The sequence below is a fragment of the Monodelphis domestica genome, chromosome 1 (assembly GCF_027887165.1).
Source record: "Monodelphis domestica isolate mMonDom1 chromosome 1, mMonDom1.pri, whole genome shotgun sequence".
Classification (NCBI taxonomy): domain Eukaryota; kingdom Metazoa; phylum Chordata; class Mammalia; order Didelphimorphia; family Didelphidae; genus Monodelphis; species Monodelphis domestica.
This window is the reverse complement of record NC_077227.1, coordinates 631943782-631959089: the sequence shown is the minus strand read 5'-3', so window position 1 is coordinate 631959089 and position 15308 is coordinate 631943782. Positions and strand designations below refer to the sequence as shown.

General features: G+C 35.2%; 1 protein-coding gene across 5 annotated transcripts in view; it reads left to right on the top strand.

Moving 5' to 3' along the window:
- The window catches only part of APLF (aprataxin and PNKP like factor), a 77335-nt gene extending 64766 nt beyond the window's left edge, over positions 1-12569 (top strand). For all 5 annotated transcript variants that reach the window (XM_007476725.3, XM_016427922.2, XM_007476722.3 and 2 more), the window contains 3 exons: positions 3086-3132; positions 6151-6192; positions 11409-12569. In XM_007476725.3, the coding sequence (XP_007476787.1) occupies positions 3086-3132; positions 6151-6192; positions 11409-11617 (298 nt within the window). In that variant the 3' untranslated portion in view covers positions 11618-12569. The remainder of the gene's footprint in view (positions 1-3085; positions 3133-6150; positions 6193-11408) is intronic.
- Positions 12570-15308: the final 2739 nt, after the last annotated feature.

Here is a 15308-nt window from a genome sequence, read left to right as displayed (position 1 = left end):
TCAGAAATATGCGTAGTCTCTTTCTACTAGAAAATAATTTCCTTGAGGGCACTAGCTATCTTTTGCATTTGAGTCCTTAGCACTTAGGGCTTAGCACAGTATTTGGCACAAAATAGAATGATAAATGCTATTCATTCATTCCTGGGATGGGTATCTAATGTAAGACAAAGGAGCTCTCTGGACTTGGCAAGAAGATATTTAAATCACTGTTACCTATGGAAGGAAGATTTCAGAAAGTAGACTTATTTAGGAAATTAAGAACTTGTAATGAAAGTGGTACCAAACACTTGGATTTCTGGATCATGTTACACAGGAATTTAGGAGTTTAGGAGGAACAAAAGAGAAAGGTAGGAAGAAAAATAAAGAGAAGAATTTGAAAAGAAAAAGAAGAAAAGACAATTGAAAAACCCAGGGTAGGTAAGAGGTTACTAAGAAAGTAAACATTAAGTATTGTGAGAAACTGATTACCACAACAGAGAGATTTACAAATAGATGTAAGAAATGGAAGCATGAAGATCTGTCAATCAAAGAGAGAAAGAAGGATTCCAAAGAAGAATCTGGTCAGGAGGGAGGCAGTTAAATAAGCTAGGACGTAAAACTGGTCATTCACTCTTTCCTTTTGAACTCTGAGGAAGGAGCTGGCAGATAGACTGCTCTGGATTCCTGGCTATTGACTTCACATTGAAAGACTGGAGTATAGCTCTGAAGATCCTTTTGTAAAATTTAAATTATATCTCTAATAATAAAAATATTATATTTTATGAGGTTTATTAAAAATCATTAGAAATCAAGAGGATACAAAATACAAACCATATGCCCATGGCTGATTAGCCCATTTAACATCCCCACACTTAGCTTACCACTGTACTTGCTACATTATTGCAAAGGAAGAGAAGAGAACATGGGAGGTGTTACTGTCAGTTAAATACCAATTGTGATCTCGCCAATGTGGAGACTCAGGAGAGATTATAGGGAATTCTGGGAAATACAAAGGATTTCTAGGGAATGAAGTCTATGGTTCAAAAATCTCCATTTATACATACCCCTCTGTGATCCTATTGGGAAACCAGTTTCCCCAAAAGGATCATGGAAACATAATCAATTTAAAGATTGTAATAATTTGTGGATAAAAGGGAAAGAAAGTTCATCAATAATATCCTCTTAAAGACAAATACTTTACTTTCCTATATTGAACTTATAGAAAATTAGGGAGATCCTAATTTGTTAGATTTATTGGTTGGACTTAATATTTGATTGGTGGTTGCCAGGGATTTAATTTCTAAATCCCAAAATGAATTACTAAAATAAATGAAATTATGGTAGTTTATTTTTATACTAAGGAAGAGAGAAAAGGGGATATATATATATATAGAAAGCTCCAGCTTCCTCTGAGCCAGTTAGAAATTTTAAGGCACCAGTCAAGAGAAAGGAGTCTCAAGATAATGGGCCTTTCTCGGAGGTTCACACCTCCAGAAAGGGCAAGGAACGAAGTCAGCCTTTTCACTCACCACGGTGACAGTCTAAAAGGGAAGCAGTCTGAGGTCTCCTGCACAAGTTTCCTCCAGGGGTCCAGTTCCACAGCCAAGTGTCTTCACTCCAAGTCTGAGTGTCTGTCTTCCCTCCAGCCCCGAGAGACTCTCTTCCAGTCCAACTCTGAGTGACTGAATCTTGATTGACCTCCATGTGCCTTTGTTTTCTCTATTTAAAGATCTTTTTCTCTTGTGTCACCTCCCCTAAATTTTACATCTACCAATCACAGCAGACACTCCTCTCCAGGACTGCCTACTCAATGTATGAAACGGGCGTTCACACCTTTTGTAGTTAGTCAACGCCTTTTTTTTTTGGTGAGTTCACACCTTTTTGTGGTTAAAATGGGTAGATCTACTTTAAATACGGAGTTAACACTTTGGGGATTAAAATCTAAAAATAGATAGGGGATTACAATTTAATCTTCTCAATAAAGGAAGAGCTAAGTACCTTCATTGTTACAATCAGGAGAGAGCCAAATCTAATCTTCACAAATTTCTCTTCCCTCTCCCAATTCCTTAACCTTCCTTCTTTAAAATAAATCCCTTTTAGATGGTACTATAGTGTGTAATTAGTCTTTTAAAAGCTGCTGCTAATTTACCATCTGAGAAGAGATGTTAAGATCAACTGAGAGAGAGGTACAGGATGTGGGGTGGGGTGATTCAGGATTACCTTGGGAGTAATTCTCCACTGGTCTTCTGAGGATCTGTGGTTGGCCTTATGCTGTTTAACATTTTTGGATAAAGCTATCCCAAGTAAGATATTACAATTTAGCTAACAATGGAGCTTTAAGAGATAACTAACATGTTGGATTCTAGTCATGACTTAAAGCCTTTTTGCAGGCTAGTTCATTGTGCCAAACTATTTAATTTGAATTTAATTGAGATGAAATTTAATCACACAAATAAGCAAGTATTTATTAAGCTACTATTAAGTGCCTGACACTTTTCTAAACACTGTCAATACAAAGACAAAAGTGAAAAAATTCTTACCTTTAAGGAGTTTACATTTTAATTAAATGTCTTCATTGTTTTTCAGTTGAATTTGACTTTTCATGACTGTAGACCCTATGATCTGGAGTTTTCTTAGCAAAGGCAAGCAGATTAAGTGACTTGCTCAGGGTCATATAGCTAGTAAGTAAGTGCTTAAGGCTGGATTTGAACTCAGGTTTTACTCCAGGTGCCATTACTCTGTCTACTGAACTATCTAGTTGCTAGGGTTTTTTTTGTGTGGACAAAATGAAGGGAGATCTTAATAGCTTTCTTCAAGCATTTGTAGGATCATCACATCCAATAGGACCTCACTTGCTCAGTTTGTTCCCAGAGGACAGGATGGATGGAATGCTTTGAAAGATTTAAGGCTCCTCTTCATTGGACTTTATTAAGCAATGGTTGAATAACTACTTTAGAGAATATTATAGAGGGGATTCATGTTTAGGTATGAGTCGACCTGTTTAGCTTCCAGTGTTCTTGCCAATTCTGATGTTTTTTGTTTCTATGTCATAATCTAGTTTCTAAATAATTATTAATTGGAAAACCCAATTTTTTTCTCTACACAGGAAAAATCCTCAACACAAGATAGAATATAAGCACAGTAAACCAACAGGTAAATCTTTTTATTTTATAAAACTGAAAATCATAGAAGTAGTACTCTATTGAGATTTTGCAAATTTATGATTACATTATGCTTTAATGTTTAGCTATATTTATCTACATTAAGATATCCTTGATTTTTAACATTTTAAATAATGAGATACAACTCAACTGACAAAACAACTGAAAATTCAAGAGTAGTTAAAGCACAGGAGAATACTCATTAATTCAGTATAATCCAATAGGCATTTATCATTAATTTTCAAGCATTTATTATTAAAACCTTCTACTATGTACCAGATATTGTGGGATGTACTTGGGCTACTAAGACAAAAATGAGTTTGCATTTCATTGGAGGAGACAATGTATACATAAATAAGGCTATAGAGAACATATTTAAATGAAATGTCAAGTTTGTGGGCACTCACAACTAGGGAGATAGAAAAACTTGAGCAGACTTGTGAAGGGATTCTTAGAGGCCAAAGTGAAAGTGTAGTATATTGTAGTAATAGGGGGACAGATGGTACAATCTTAGGTGAGGAGTTAGAGATGAAGTATTATATGCGAGGAACAGCAAGCAGGCCAATTTGCCTTGGACCACAGAAAATGGGAAGGGGTTGTGACCAGCTTGTGGAGGCATTTAAAAGCTAAACAGAGTTTATACTTGAATAGTGAGACTTCCAGAGCTGCAGGAGACACTAAGGATATAAAGACCAAATAAAAAAGTGGTGCTTTCTCTTGAGAAGCTTTCGGTTTTTAATGGGTTAGAGGGAAGGATGAAAGGGTACAACATTTACACAGATTAGTAAGTAAAAAAATAATTTGAAGGAAAGAGAATTAACAATAGTTATCATTTCTATGCAAATAATTTTGTGGTCTAAAGATCCAGTTCCTGTCTTTCTCCTAAGCATCAGTTTCACATCACACATTTCAAATCTAATATGTCCAAACAGAGTTCATTGTCTTTCCTTCTGCTCTCCTACCCCTCTTTATTCTTTCCCATCCTTCCATGCTCCCCAGGTTATAACATCAGAATCAGATTCTACAACTCTTTCCTGTTCCACATAGCCAATCAGCTCACAAGTCTTGTATGTTCTATCTCTTTCAACATCTGTACACTTTTCTCCACTCCCATTAGCACCATTGTAGTTGAGGCCCTTCACGCTTCTCATTGAGGTCATCACAGTATCTTCTGATTGATCTCCCTGTCTCCGGTCTTTCCTGTCTCTATTCTATCCTTCAAACACCTACCAAAGAAATATTCCTGAAGTGCAGGTCTGGCTATACCCTGTGCTCAGTAAGCTCCAGTGAGGCTTTGTTATATCCAGAACCAAACATTGACTCCTTCATTTGAAATTTAGTGTACTTCATGATCTGGATCTTGCTGACCTTTTCAGCTTTATTATTATTTTTTGTTATCTTTAACCAGTCTGAGATCCAACCAAAGTGGTCTGCTTCCTCTTCCTCAAAAGTGGCCCTTCCTCCTCTATCAGTCTGCCTTTGCATAGGCTCTCTCCCATGCCAGGAATGCATTCCCTTCTTACTCCAGACTCCTGAAAATGCCAGTTTTCTTGAAAGCTCAGCCTTGTTCCTCCTTGTATCACTCAATAAGCATTTATTAAGCATTTGTGGGGTTTCACGGAGACAAAAATGAAGTGTACCTTAATCATATCTTATCAAGGGAGACCACATCAATTTACAAATGGACTATCTGGGGTTGGGGACACAACAAAAGATGAACAATCAGATACTAATTGTGTTAATCATACCTTTACCAAGATTTTCAAAACATATAAGAACATTAGCAGTTAATGACATGTGATGAAAAGTCATACCAAGAAAGCAGTTATAATCCAATGTGGTATAAGCACACTGGCACCTTATACATCTTTTGCTCTCCTTCAGAGCTTTCCATGGGCCTTATTGCAGTATAGGCATAGACAAAATAAACACAAGTTAATTGTAGGGATTCTCTGCAGCTTTCAGGTCTATTATTCCTAAAAGACTTTGTATTCTTTGTATACAGTTTGTATATATGCATTCATGTTAACCCCTTTAGTAGAATATAAGTAATTTATGGGCAAAGACTATTGTTTTTTTTTTAATTTTATCCCTAGTACCTTGCACAATATCAGGCAGGTTGGATTTAATTTTAAATTAATTTTAAAAAGGAACATATTGACTATATAAAAGAAAACTTTTAAGTATAAATATAGGGAAATGTGTGCATAAAAATAGAGAAAAACAAGAATCTAAAGGTATACTGAAGAAATAAATTATATATATTTGAGAAGATATCTGTCCACACTCCTTTGCAGAGGTGAGAGGAACATGGGTCTAGAACCTTAAGTATAATATTAGATTTTTGATGATAATAATTGATTTTCTTTTTTTCTTTTTTTCCCCTTTAAGTTCTTTGTTATAAAGGATAGTTTTCTTTGGGAGGAGAGAGGCAGGGACATTTAGGTAATGTAAAAACAAAAGTTATCAAAAATTTATTTAAAAATAAATAATTGTTAAATGTCTGTTCATTTGGTTTGGCTTAAAGTGTAAAACAAATTACATTAAAAAGAAAAGGCCTTTGTTAGTAGAAGAATATGTATTAGAGAAGTCAAGGGTCTATAATTTCCTAAGTTTTGACTCTCCTGCCCCTAATTCTTCTGTGATGTTTTAGCTATGTCTTAGAAAGTTATCAGATGCTGCTAGACGTTAATTGACTTACCTTGAAGATTTTGGTTTAAGTTTTCCTGATGCTGTGTCTAACACATTATCCATTGGTCATGCTATCTCTTTTGACAAAAGAGTATATGAGTTTATAAGTTCTCAGTTTTACCTTGGCAAAAATGAGTTTAAAGAAATTCCCAAAGTGTATTCATCTTTTATGTTGATCCCTTGTTAAAATGTCATATCGACTTGGTATTTATTAACTTTGTAACTTGTTAAAATTAGTATCAGAGCTTGAATTTTAAAAATTCAATTCTACTTAAATCTCTCTCTGCTACTATTAAAATATCTACATGTGTTTCTACAGAAATGAAAATCAGGAGATCCAGACACAAAGCTAATAAGAAAGGTGAGTAATGTGGTTTAAAGTCAAGTTTTAAAAGGCGCTGTTCAATGTGGGAAAGATTAAAAGGAGAAAAAACACAAGATGAAAATCTGTATAAAATCTCATATACTATACATAAAAGTAATTCAGTTCAAGAAACATCAAGTGTTCTCTCTGGGCATTACAGTGTGGTAGGACTTAGATGGGATGCAAAGTTAGATGAAATACCTCCTGACCTTAGTAAGGAGAAAACCAAGAACTATATTTCAATGAGGCTAAAACCTCATTTATGTGGTTACTCCTTCCAAGGACACAAGTGACAATCCATCCACAACTCTTAACAGGATCCTTTTTTGGTATCATTTCACAGATCTTCCACTGGGAATCTATATAATGGTCTGGAAGGATTTCTCTTTAATATTTCTTGGATTATTAATGCAAACTTCAGATCATTTTCTATTCTTACCTTGTTCTCATGGCTAGTTATAGAGAACTGACCTGCGGTTCCTATATAGTTTTTACCTGTGGGTTATAACCTGAGACGGAGAAGGGAGACTGAAGAAAATAGGTGAATAATAAAGACTCAGAAACAACAAGTTAAAAGATATATGGGGAGAGGCACGTTCTCCTTAATGTTTCCCCTGGATAATTAATTAAAGGGAAACATGAGGAATAAGAAAACATGTGGGGAGAAGGAACTCCCTAATGCCTCCTATGGACTAGAGTGTCCAAGGATTAATAGGAAGCATAGGGGTGACAGCATCACTAGGAAAGAGAGATCAGCAGGAAAAAGTTGGAACAGAGCACTCCGAAGATATAGGGAAGTAAGAGTGTAAGAGAAGAGGAGGGCAGAGAGATTCGCGCCTGTTCCCCAGTATTTATTGGAGGTTTTAGGAATGTCGATTGGGAGGAGATCAACGGATATGTAACATGGCATAGGTCTTAACATTGGTTGAATTGACAATGACAAGATCAAAAAGGTGGAGATTAATCCAACCCATCCTTTGCAAATGAATGTACTCTGAGCCAGGGCAGCATAGCTGTCAAGGCCCAACCCATGAATTTGCCCGTCCTTTGCTAGTCCTTTGGACTGCCCCTTTCCATACAATGAACATCAAGTGATCTGACCAGGCGTTTGGTAAATGAATATACAGGATACAATATCAATACATCAATCATACTTTCCAGATGCTAACATGCCTGGCATGCTATACTAGTCCACCTCCATTTCTGATATTTCCTCAATAATACTTCTTACTCCACTCCTTGCACACATTATTGTTAGTAATAAGCTACAGCTTTTATGGACTGAATATTTAATTGGTGGCCAGGGACTTAATTTCTAAATCCCAAAAATGAATTACTAAAGTTAAATGGAATTTATGGTAGTTTATTTTATAATAGAGGGAAGATATTAAGGAAGAAAGAAAGAGAGAGAGAGGGGGAGAGAGACACAGAGAGAGAGAGAGAGAGAGAGGGAGAGACAGAGAGAGGGAGAGAAAGAAAGACAGAGAGAGAAGGAGAGAGAGAGAGACAGAGAGAGAGAGACACACACAGAGACAGAGAGAGGGGGGGGGTAGAGAGAGAGAGAAGGAGAGAGAGAGAGGGAGGGAGAGAGAGCTCCAGTTTCCTCTGAACCATTTAGAAATTCTAAGGCCCCAGCCAGGGGAAAGGAGTCTCAAGACGATGGCCTTTCCTGGAGGCTCAAGCCTCCAGAAAGGGTAAAGAAGAAAGCCAGGCTTTACACTCACCATGGTGTCAGTTCAATCAGCAGATTCTTTTATCAGGCTCAACTCCCACGGCTCCACTCCAAGTGTGTCTCTTTCAAACTCAGTGTCCCTCATCACTCCAAGTGTCTTCACTCCAAGTGAGTCCCTTTAAGTCTCTCCCTTCACTCTAAGTCCCAGGGTCTATCCTCTCTGTGTCTCTGTTTCCACTTTTAGAGACTTTTTTTTCTCTTGTGTCACTTCCCCTAAATTTTACATCTACCAATCACAGCTGACGCTCCACTCCAGGACTGCCCATTCTTTCACATGTGGCTCACAGACCTCCCACTCAGTGTATGAAATGAGTATTCACACTTTTTTTGTGGTTAAAATCCAAATGGGTTGATCTCCATAGTCAACTAAGTACTGTGTTTACACTTTGGGGATTAAAATCTAAAAATAGGGGATTACAATTTAATTTTCACAATCAAGGAAGAGCTAAGTACCTTCATTATTACAATGAGGAGAGAGCCAAATCCAATCTAGATTGTGGTATTACATGATCTGTAATGTCCACTATCACTGGAAAACGATTACTTTTAAATGGAAGGTTTTTTTTGTTTTGTTTTGGGTTGGGGTAAGAATGAGGGAGGGTGGGTCAGTAAGTGTCATGGGTGAGCTATCATATAGAATAACTTGTGGTAAATTCATTAGGGAGATCCAGAATAAAATACTTCTCTGATTTTAGAGGGGAATCTGAATGAGAGTAGTTAAGAAAAATCCAAAGAGGTTTCATGAAAGAATTGACTTTTGACTGAGCTTTAAAAGAGAGGGAGGATTTCAACAGGCAGAGTGGGAGAGGGACATTTTTCACATTATCTCCATGTACATCAATGATAAGAAGTGTTAAAATGGGAGTTTATATTACTGACATTTGAAAATTAAATTTGGAACTTTGGAACACGAAAGGGAGTTGCATTTATCTAAGTAAAATTGTGTATTTTTAAAAGCAATTATATTCTATGTTATAGTTTCCTTTTCAGTGAAACTGAAAACATTCATGACCTAGAATAATGCATTTCTTATCAAATCCCACACATCTTTTTTTTCTTTTAAAGGAGAAAAAAAATTGCCTCTTATGTAATATGAACAGTTAAAAAAACAATAAAGATTTTTTTTGGTAAAACTACTTGATAATAAAAAGAAGAAAATATTGAAGCATTAGCTATCAGCTGTTGATCTTAGTTGAAATAGTTATTGTTTGAAATCTCAATACAGAAAACCGTTATGGAAAATTAGCAATTTCAGAAAATCTCTGTGCCTATAATTGTAAATGATCTGATTTTAAAAAGCTATCTAACATAAAGACTTATTTAGCAATTCTGAAAATATAACATCTACTAGATGTGGAGAGATTTAAATTATAAAGGAAAGGTATATTAAAATTTGAAAATTTCTTCATGTAGAACTTTGAGTATACATAAACAGAAAAGAGAGAAATGGTTTTATGTTGGAATTGCATGATGTGCAGTACAACTACTTGAAAAATAATAAACAAATCTGTAATGTTTCTTTTCCTAAAAGCTAATCTTATTTTCAGGGATTTTGTTTTGGGGAAGGAAATTAGAATGGATTGCCATTGCATCTATAATATCTTTATTTGCTCATTGTAATCTATCACTTAAAATATATCTAACAACTTTAATTCTGCTTTGCTGCTTATAAAAGCAACCACATTCTCAATGAATTTACATTTCATTCTGCCATATTTTTTTCTAGATAAAGTAAATGAAGGCATTGAATTTAGACAAATTTACAGGATTTAGGAGCCTAAAAAAAACCTTTGAGAACACTCAGTTCAAACCCCGCATTTCAAAGATTCTTTGCTTTCTGTAATATATTTTAAATCCTCCACTTTTTTAATAGTGGTAGCTGCTAAATCTTGAGCAATTCTGACTATGGCTTCACAGTATTTGGATTCTTTTTAGCCCTTTGATCTGGAAACTCTGGAATTTGGCTATGATTTTGTCTTTATGCAGAAGCTTAGCTCTGTTCCTAGGTTGGAGGGAGTATTGTCCCAGCTTATATTGTGCTTGGGACCAGCTCAACTGTCTTAATTCCCAATTAACATTCTTCAGAGGTTGACCTGCTGAATGTAAGTTTGAAGCTGTTCAATTCTGCTAGGTTGAGTTGGGTTTTGCCTATCCCATTTAGGCTATACCTTGTTGAACTGCTCTCCACTGCTAACTTCACTGGGTTGCACCTTCCCTCTTTTCTCCCACTGCTGCCTGTTCTAAATTACTCTGGTTTCCACTCTTCCCCTGCTGAGGCTAGACTCAACTGGCTGGGGTCTTTCCCCTGATGCTTGTTGCTGTATCACATCTGAGCTACCTTGAAGCTTGTGAGATGAATCCTCTTCCCTGTCTCTCTATGTTGTCCTAGGCTGGAGCACTGCTTCACCATTTCTTCTGTTTTTACTCTTCTGAGGTTGTTTGGAGGGTGGTTGCTGGACTCTGAGTGTTTCTTACTCCACCATCTTGGCAGCTGGAAGATCTCCTTAGGTTTTTTTCATTCTTCTTTTTTCTATTAAATTTTTTATTTTAAAAAATTTCCCATGATTACATGATTTATGTTTTCTCCCTCCCTTTATCCCTCTTCCCTCCCAGAGTTTCTAGACTTTTTTCAAAATGGCTTTCAGAGAGAATGATAATTCTTTTTTTTAATTGAAAATTTTAATTTAATTAGTTTAGAATATTTTTCCATTGTTACATGATTCATGTTCTTTACCTCCTCTCTTATCTCCTCCTTCCCCCCCCCCCCCCCCCCCCCATATAGAGGCAGAAGGTACAGTAGTATAGTGGAATGAAAACTAGCCTTGGAATCAGAAAGGCCTCTGTTCAAATACTTCCTCTGATGAATAGAATTAAAAGTTGTGTGCCCCTGGGCAAGTCCCTTTCCCTCATACATACATATGAGTTACCAGTTTAGCACATTATAATATATAGTGTTATTACCACTTATGATATCTATAGAGACTTAATTTTATTTTTACCATTCTGTCTTACGGGGATCAGAACCAGTGGCAGTGGGTAAGTAGTTAGGTTGAAAACTTTATGATAATAACCTCTACTTATACAAGATTATTCAGGTTTACAAAATGCTTTCTTGCAATAACTCTGTGAGGTGAATAATGGAATTTTTAAATTAACATGTCAGGTGAGAAAACTGAGATTAGGACATTAAGAGATTTATTATCTAAGGTTACAAAGCTAGTGTCAGAGCCAATATTCAAAGTCAGACTTTCTGACTTTATTACCTTTTCCACTGTTATACTGCCTGATTATGTGAATAAATAATCCTCAAATTATAGTTTTAATTTGCTTTCTAGTACTCGAGGTGACTGATAATCTTACTTTTGATTTTTTCTTTCACTCCTGCATCAAAGTTTTTGAAATTAGCTTTCAATAGACCAAGAGATAGTAATGCTTTAGAAGAAATCAAATTGTTAAGTATTCCAATCTTCTGTTTGTGTAGGTGCAAGTGTTTTGGATAATAGTGATAATGATGGCCCACCAAATGAGTATGATTTGAGTGATAGCTTTTTGGATGATGATGAAGAAGAAGAGTCTGAACCAACAGATGAGGATTCTGACTGGGAACCAACAAATGAAGACCAAGAAGGTGAAGAAGATGTTGAAGAGCTTTTGAAGGAAGCGAAAAAGTTCATGAAGAGAAACAAATAATTCCTCCTCCAGTAAAATGCAATATTATAAAAGACATTTAAGGGTTGAGGCACCTGGCAGTCATTGTTTTACTACCTTTAATAGTTGTATTTTTAATCTTTTCCTTTTGACTATGAGATATAAAAGTTTAAGCCCTCAAGATCATGGAATAAATACTGAGAAATCATGTTTTTGTACTTTAAAAAATAAATTTCACTTAATTGCCTTGTTTTAAAAAAATTTATTCCTAAATAGAGAGAATTCAGTTAAGTAGCAACTTATTTTTCTCATGTACTTTTTCTCTGATAATTAAAAGTAAAACATTATAATAGACTTATAGATTATGCTTTCTAATAGACTAATTTTTCTTTAAAGAGAAAAAAATATTATGCAAGTACACTGAGAAAAATTCAGTGATTAGTAAGGAAGTTTAAATATTTCTTGGTTATCTTAGTTCATTTAAATTGAAATAGTTTTTAAACAATGATAGCCTTTACATAATGATTGTACTTTTAAAAAGTAGTCTAATGTGATCACTGCCTTTTTTGGACTATTTTCATCCTTAGAAACTTGGAAAAATTAGTCAAAATGGATTCTGATAATGAAGAATATGAATATTGACTATATGCAGGGAATGTTTTCTGCATGTTATTGTAATTTCTGGCTTTTCTTAGTTTAAGTGTGGAAAAATTTTATAGCTTTATGTGAAACTATAGTCTCAGGGGATCATTTTTAATTCTGAAGAAGCTCTCTTAACATTAAGAATAAGAAAGTAATTGGGATGATTACCCATAATCTTCTTGTCCCCGACTCTAGAAGAAAATCATGTGTTGGTCCCTTTTTAGCTGGTGAAAATAATCAATTTCCTAGTAATTTAATAGGGACAGTCATCAAATTTGATAACTACTCACAAAATTATGATGTTTATGTAAAAATTAAAATTAAATCTCAATAATAAAAATATTATATTTTAGGAGATTCATTAATGATCATTAGAAATCAAGGAATAAAAGAGGATACAAAACAAAGACAACATGCCCATGACTGATCAGCCAGTTCAAAACCCTCACCTTACTGCCACAAACCAAAGCAGAACCCTCCATGTCCTTGCCTAATATCCCCTGTCTACAGGAAGTACTTAATGACAGGAAGTCAGTGGACTCCCAGGAAATGTAGTTCTTTTGTAGGGTAACAGATTTTCAATTACACATTTCCTCCTGAGATCCAGTGGAAGACTAGTCTCTCCAATGGACCTTGTAAACATAACCAGCTTTTAAATTATAATTATTTGAGGATAAGAGGAAAAGAGAACAAAACCAATGATTGCTAGGCACATTGACTAAAATCCAGTTAGGGGGCAGTCTCCTTTGGCATAAGAGTATACATACAAAACAAATGCATTCAACCCCACATAGTTCAAAGCATCACATCCCAAAGTTCATTCTGGATCTTCTGGTGTAGTGTGTGGTCTATGGAGGCATCTTCATGGTGCCTTCTCCAAACAGTTCACTTTCTGGATTCTGTGAGGTAGCATGTTTCTTAACCTAAAATTACTCTCAAAAAGAAATTAAACTTTGCAATTTAGAATAATAAAAATAAAACATTCCCCTCTGAAGAGGGTGTTGAAAAACAGGAATCACTTAGGGATGCATGGCTGAGTTATGAGGTATATGAATCAGTTGACAAGAGAAATCAACATTTAAAAAATCCAAATAAAAAAGAATTTCTAGATGAAATATATCAATGTCTTATGTGTAAAAATCTTAATAAAGGAAAATAAACCTATAACAGATCCTTGAATCAGGGCCCAATTAAAGTGATTTAAGCAATTATGCATTTACCCAATCAGCAGCCAGGACTATAGAAAGTTTTGCCACACAATGAAAGACAGAATAGGGACTAGATTATAGGAGATAGGAGCCAAATTTGAGATACTTGGTAGAATGTGGAACAAGGAAGACCTGCTATTGACATATGTCAAAACAACCACTACCTCGAACCCCAAACAAATTTAAGTCATCTTTGGTCAAAATTTCATCAATCCCTTTGGGTTTGGTTGGTATCGTTGACGTTGTGCTTGATTGGAACTATGCAGTTTAGCTTTGTACTTCTTTGGCACTGTGCAATGGCTCTTTTTGTATTCCCTTATCCTGGAATCAGACAAAATCATTAAGCAAAGTCCCATCATTTTTCTAAAAAATGGCATCATTTTAATAATCTAAAGCTTTTTTGGGTAGGCATTGACATTAGAGCAAATGTATTTTAAACATATTACTGTAAAATAAAAAAATTAAAGAAAAATCTCAATACTAGTGACATGTTTCAAATACAAAAAGGAGAGAAAAAATAAAATTTAGATACTATTTTGAACATGCAAGGAAAAACAATAATAAAAAAGTTTAAAAAATAAAAATATATAGCTTACAATCAGTGACACACTGTGTCAGCCAAGGAGAGGAAGGATACAAAAGTTTCTCACCAAAAATAAGAGATCCATTTCCTTTTTAACTTAACCACTGTGTGAGTACAAACAATTTTCAGAATAAAACAGTAATACAGTAGATAATGCACATTCAAAGAAATACCAAAGTACCCCAAATTCACAAAAGCCCAGTTAATTACAATAGCAAACAAACCCACTATAATATTTCATATAAGTTACTATTGGACAAAAAAAAATCTATGAACTATGAATCTTAAAATTCCTCAGACTCTACCTTAGAACATTTGGTTAGGACCATTCCCCATTTTAAAACAATGAAGGGACTTTGGTCAGGAATATGGGGACTTTTAAAATTACTCCACCCATACTTAGACATACTTTAGGGGAAGATAAAGTTGTAAAACTCCTTACTGAACATTGAAAAAGTACTTAACCCATACTTATAGTGAGGCCAAGCCCTTAAGCTAGGTCTATTTTTAGATCTAATACAAAAGGGTGCTAAGTACCTATGAAGGTCAAATTAATCACTAAAAGGTCAGGCAACTTGCAAACTTACAAGGGACAAGCTTAACAAAAGAGGTGTGAAGTTTTAGTCTACCCAGAGAAGTTGAGAACTAAAGAAGATGTGAATTAAGAATTGTCAGTCCTGTGAAAATGTCTACTGTGATTGGTAGATGTGAAAACTTAGGGGAGGTGACATAGGAGAAAATTCTCTTTAACAGGAGGTCAGAAGGCCTCTGAAGAGTATTCAGCTTGGCAAAGCTGAACTGGAGGTCAGGAGTCAGAGGAGGCTCTCTCTCGGTGGCTGAAGTAGTTGAGCTGAGGAGCTGAATTGGAGGGTCTCTCTGAAACACTTGAGTTTTGCTTGGGACAATCTTGTGGTGAGTAATTAAAGACTGACTTAGTTTTCTCTCTTAAAAGAAAGGCCTAGGCCAATGGCCTAGGCCCTAGCCTTCCTATTATTTCCTCTTACTCTGTCTCCCTTTCCTTAATTTCTTAATTTGTATTAATTAAAATCTCCATAAAATCCAGCTGACTTGGGGATTTCATATTTGGGAATTTTCCCCATGGTGACCACTTTATTTTTAATATAAAATTAAGACACTAAAAATTTATCTTTGCAGTTTTGGCAATTCAAAGTCTTAAACCCATATTTTCACGGTTACAGTTTATGAAAATCACTCCTGTCTGTAATAGAACTGATGGATATTTGTCACAATTTTTACATATGTAGTAAGCCTTTCAACCTTGGCAAGTATAATTTTAAAC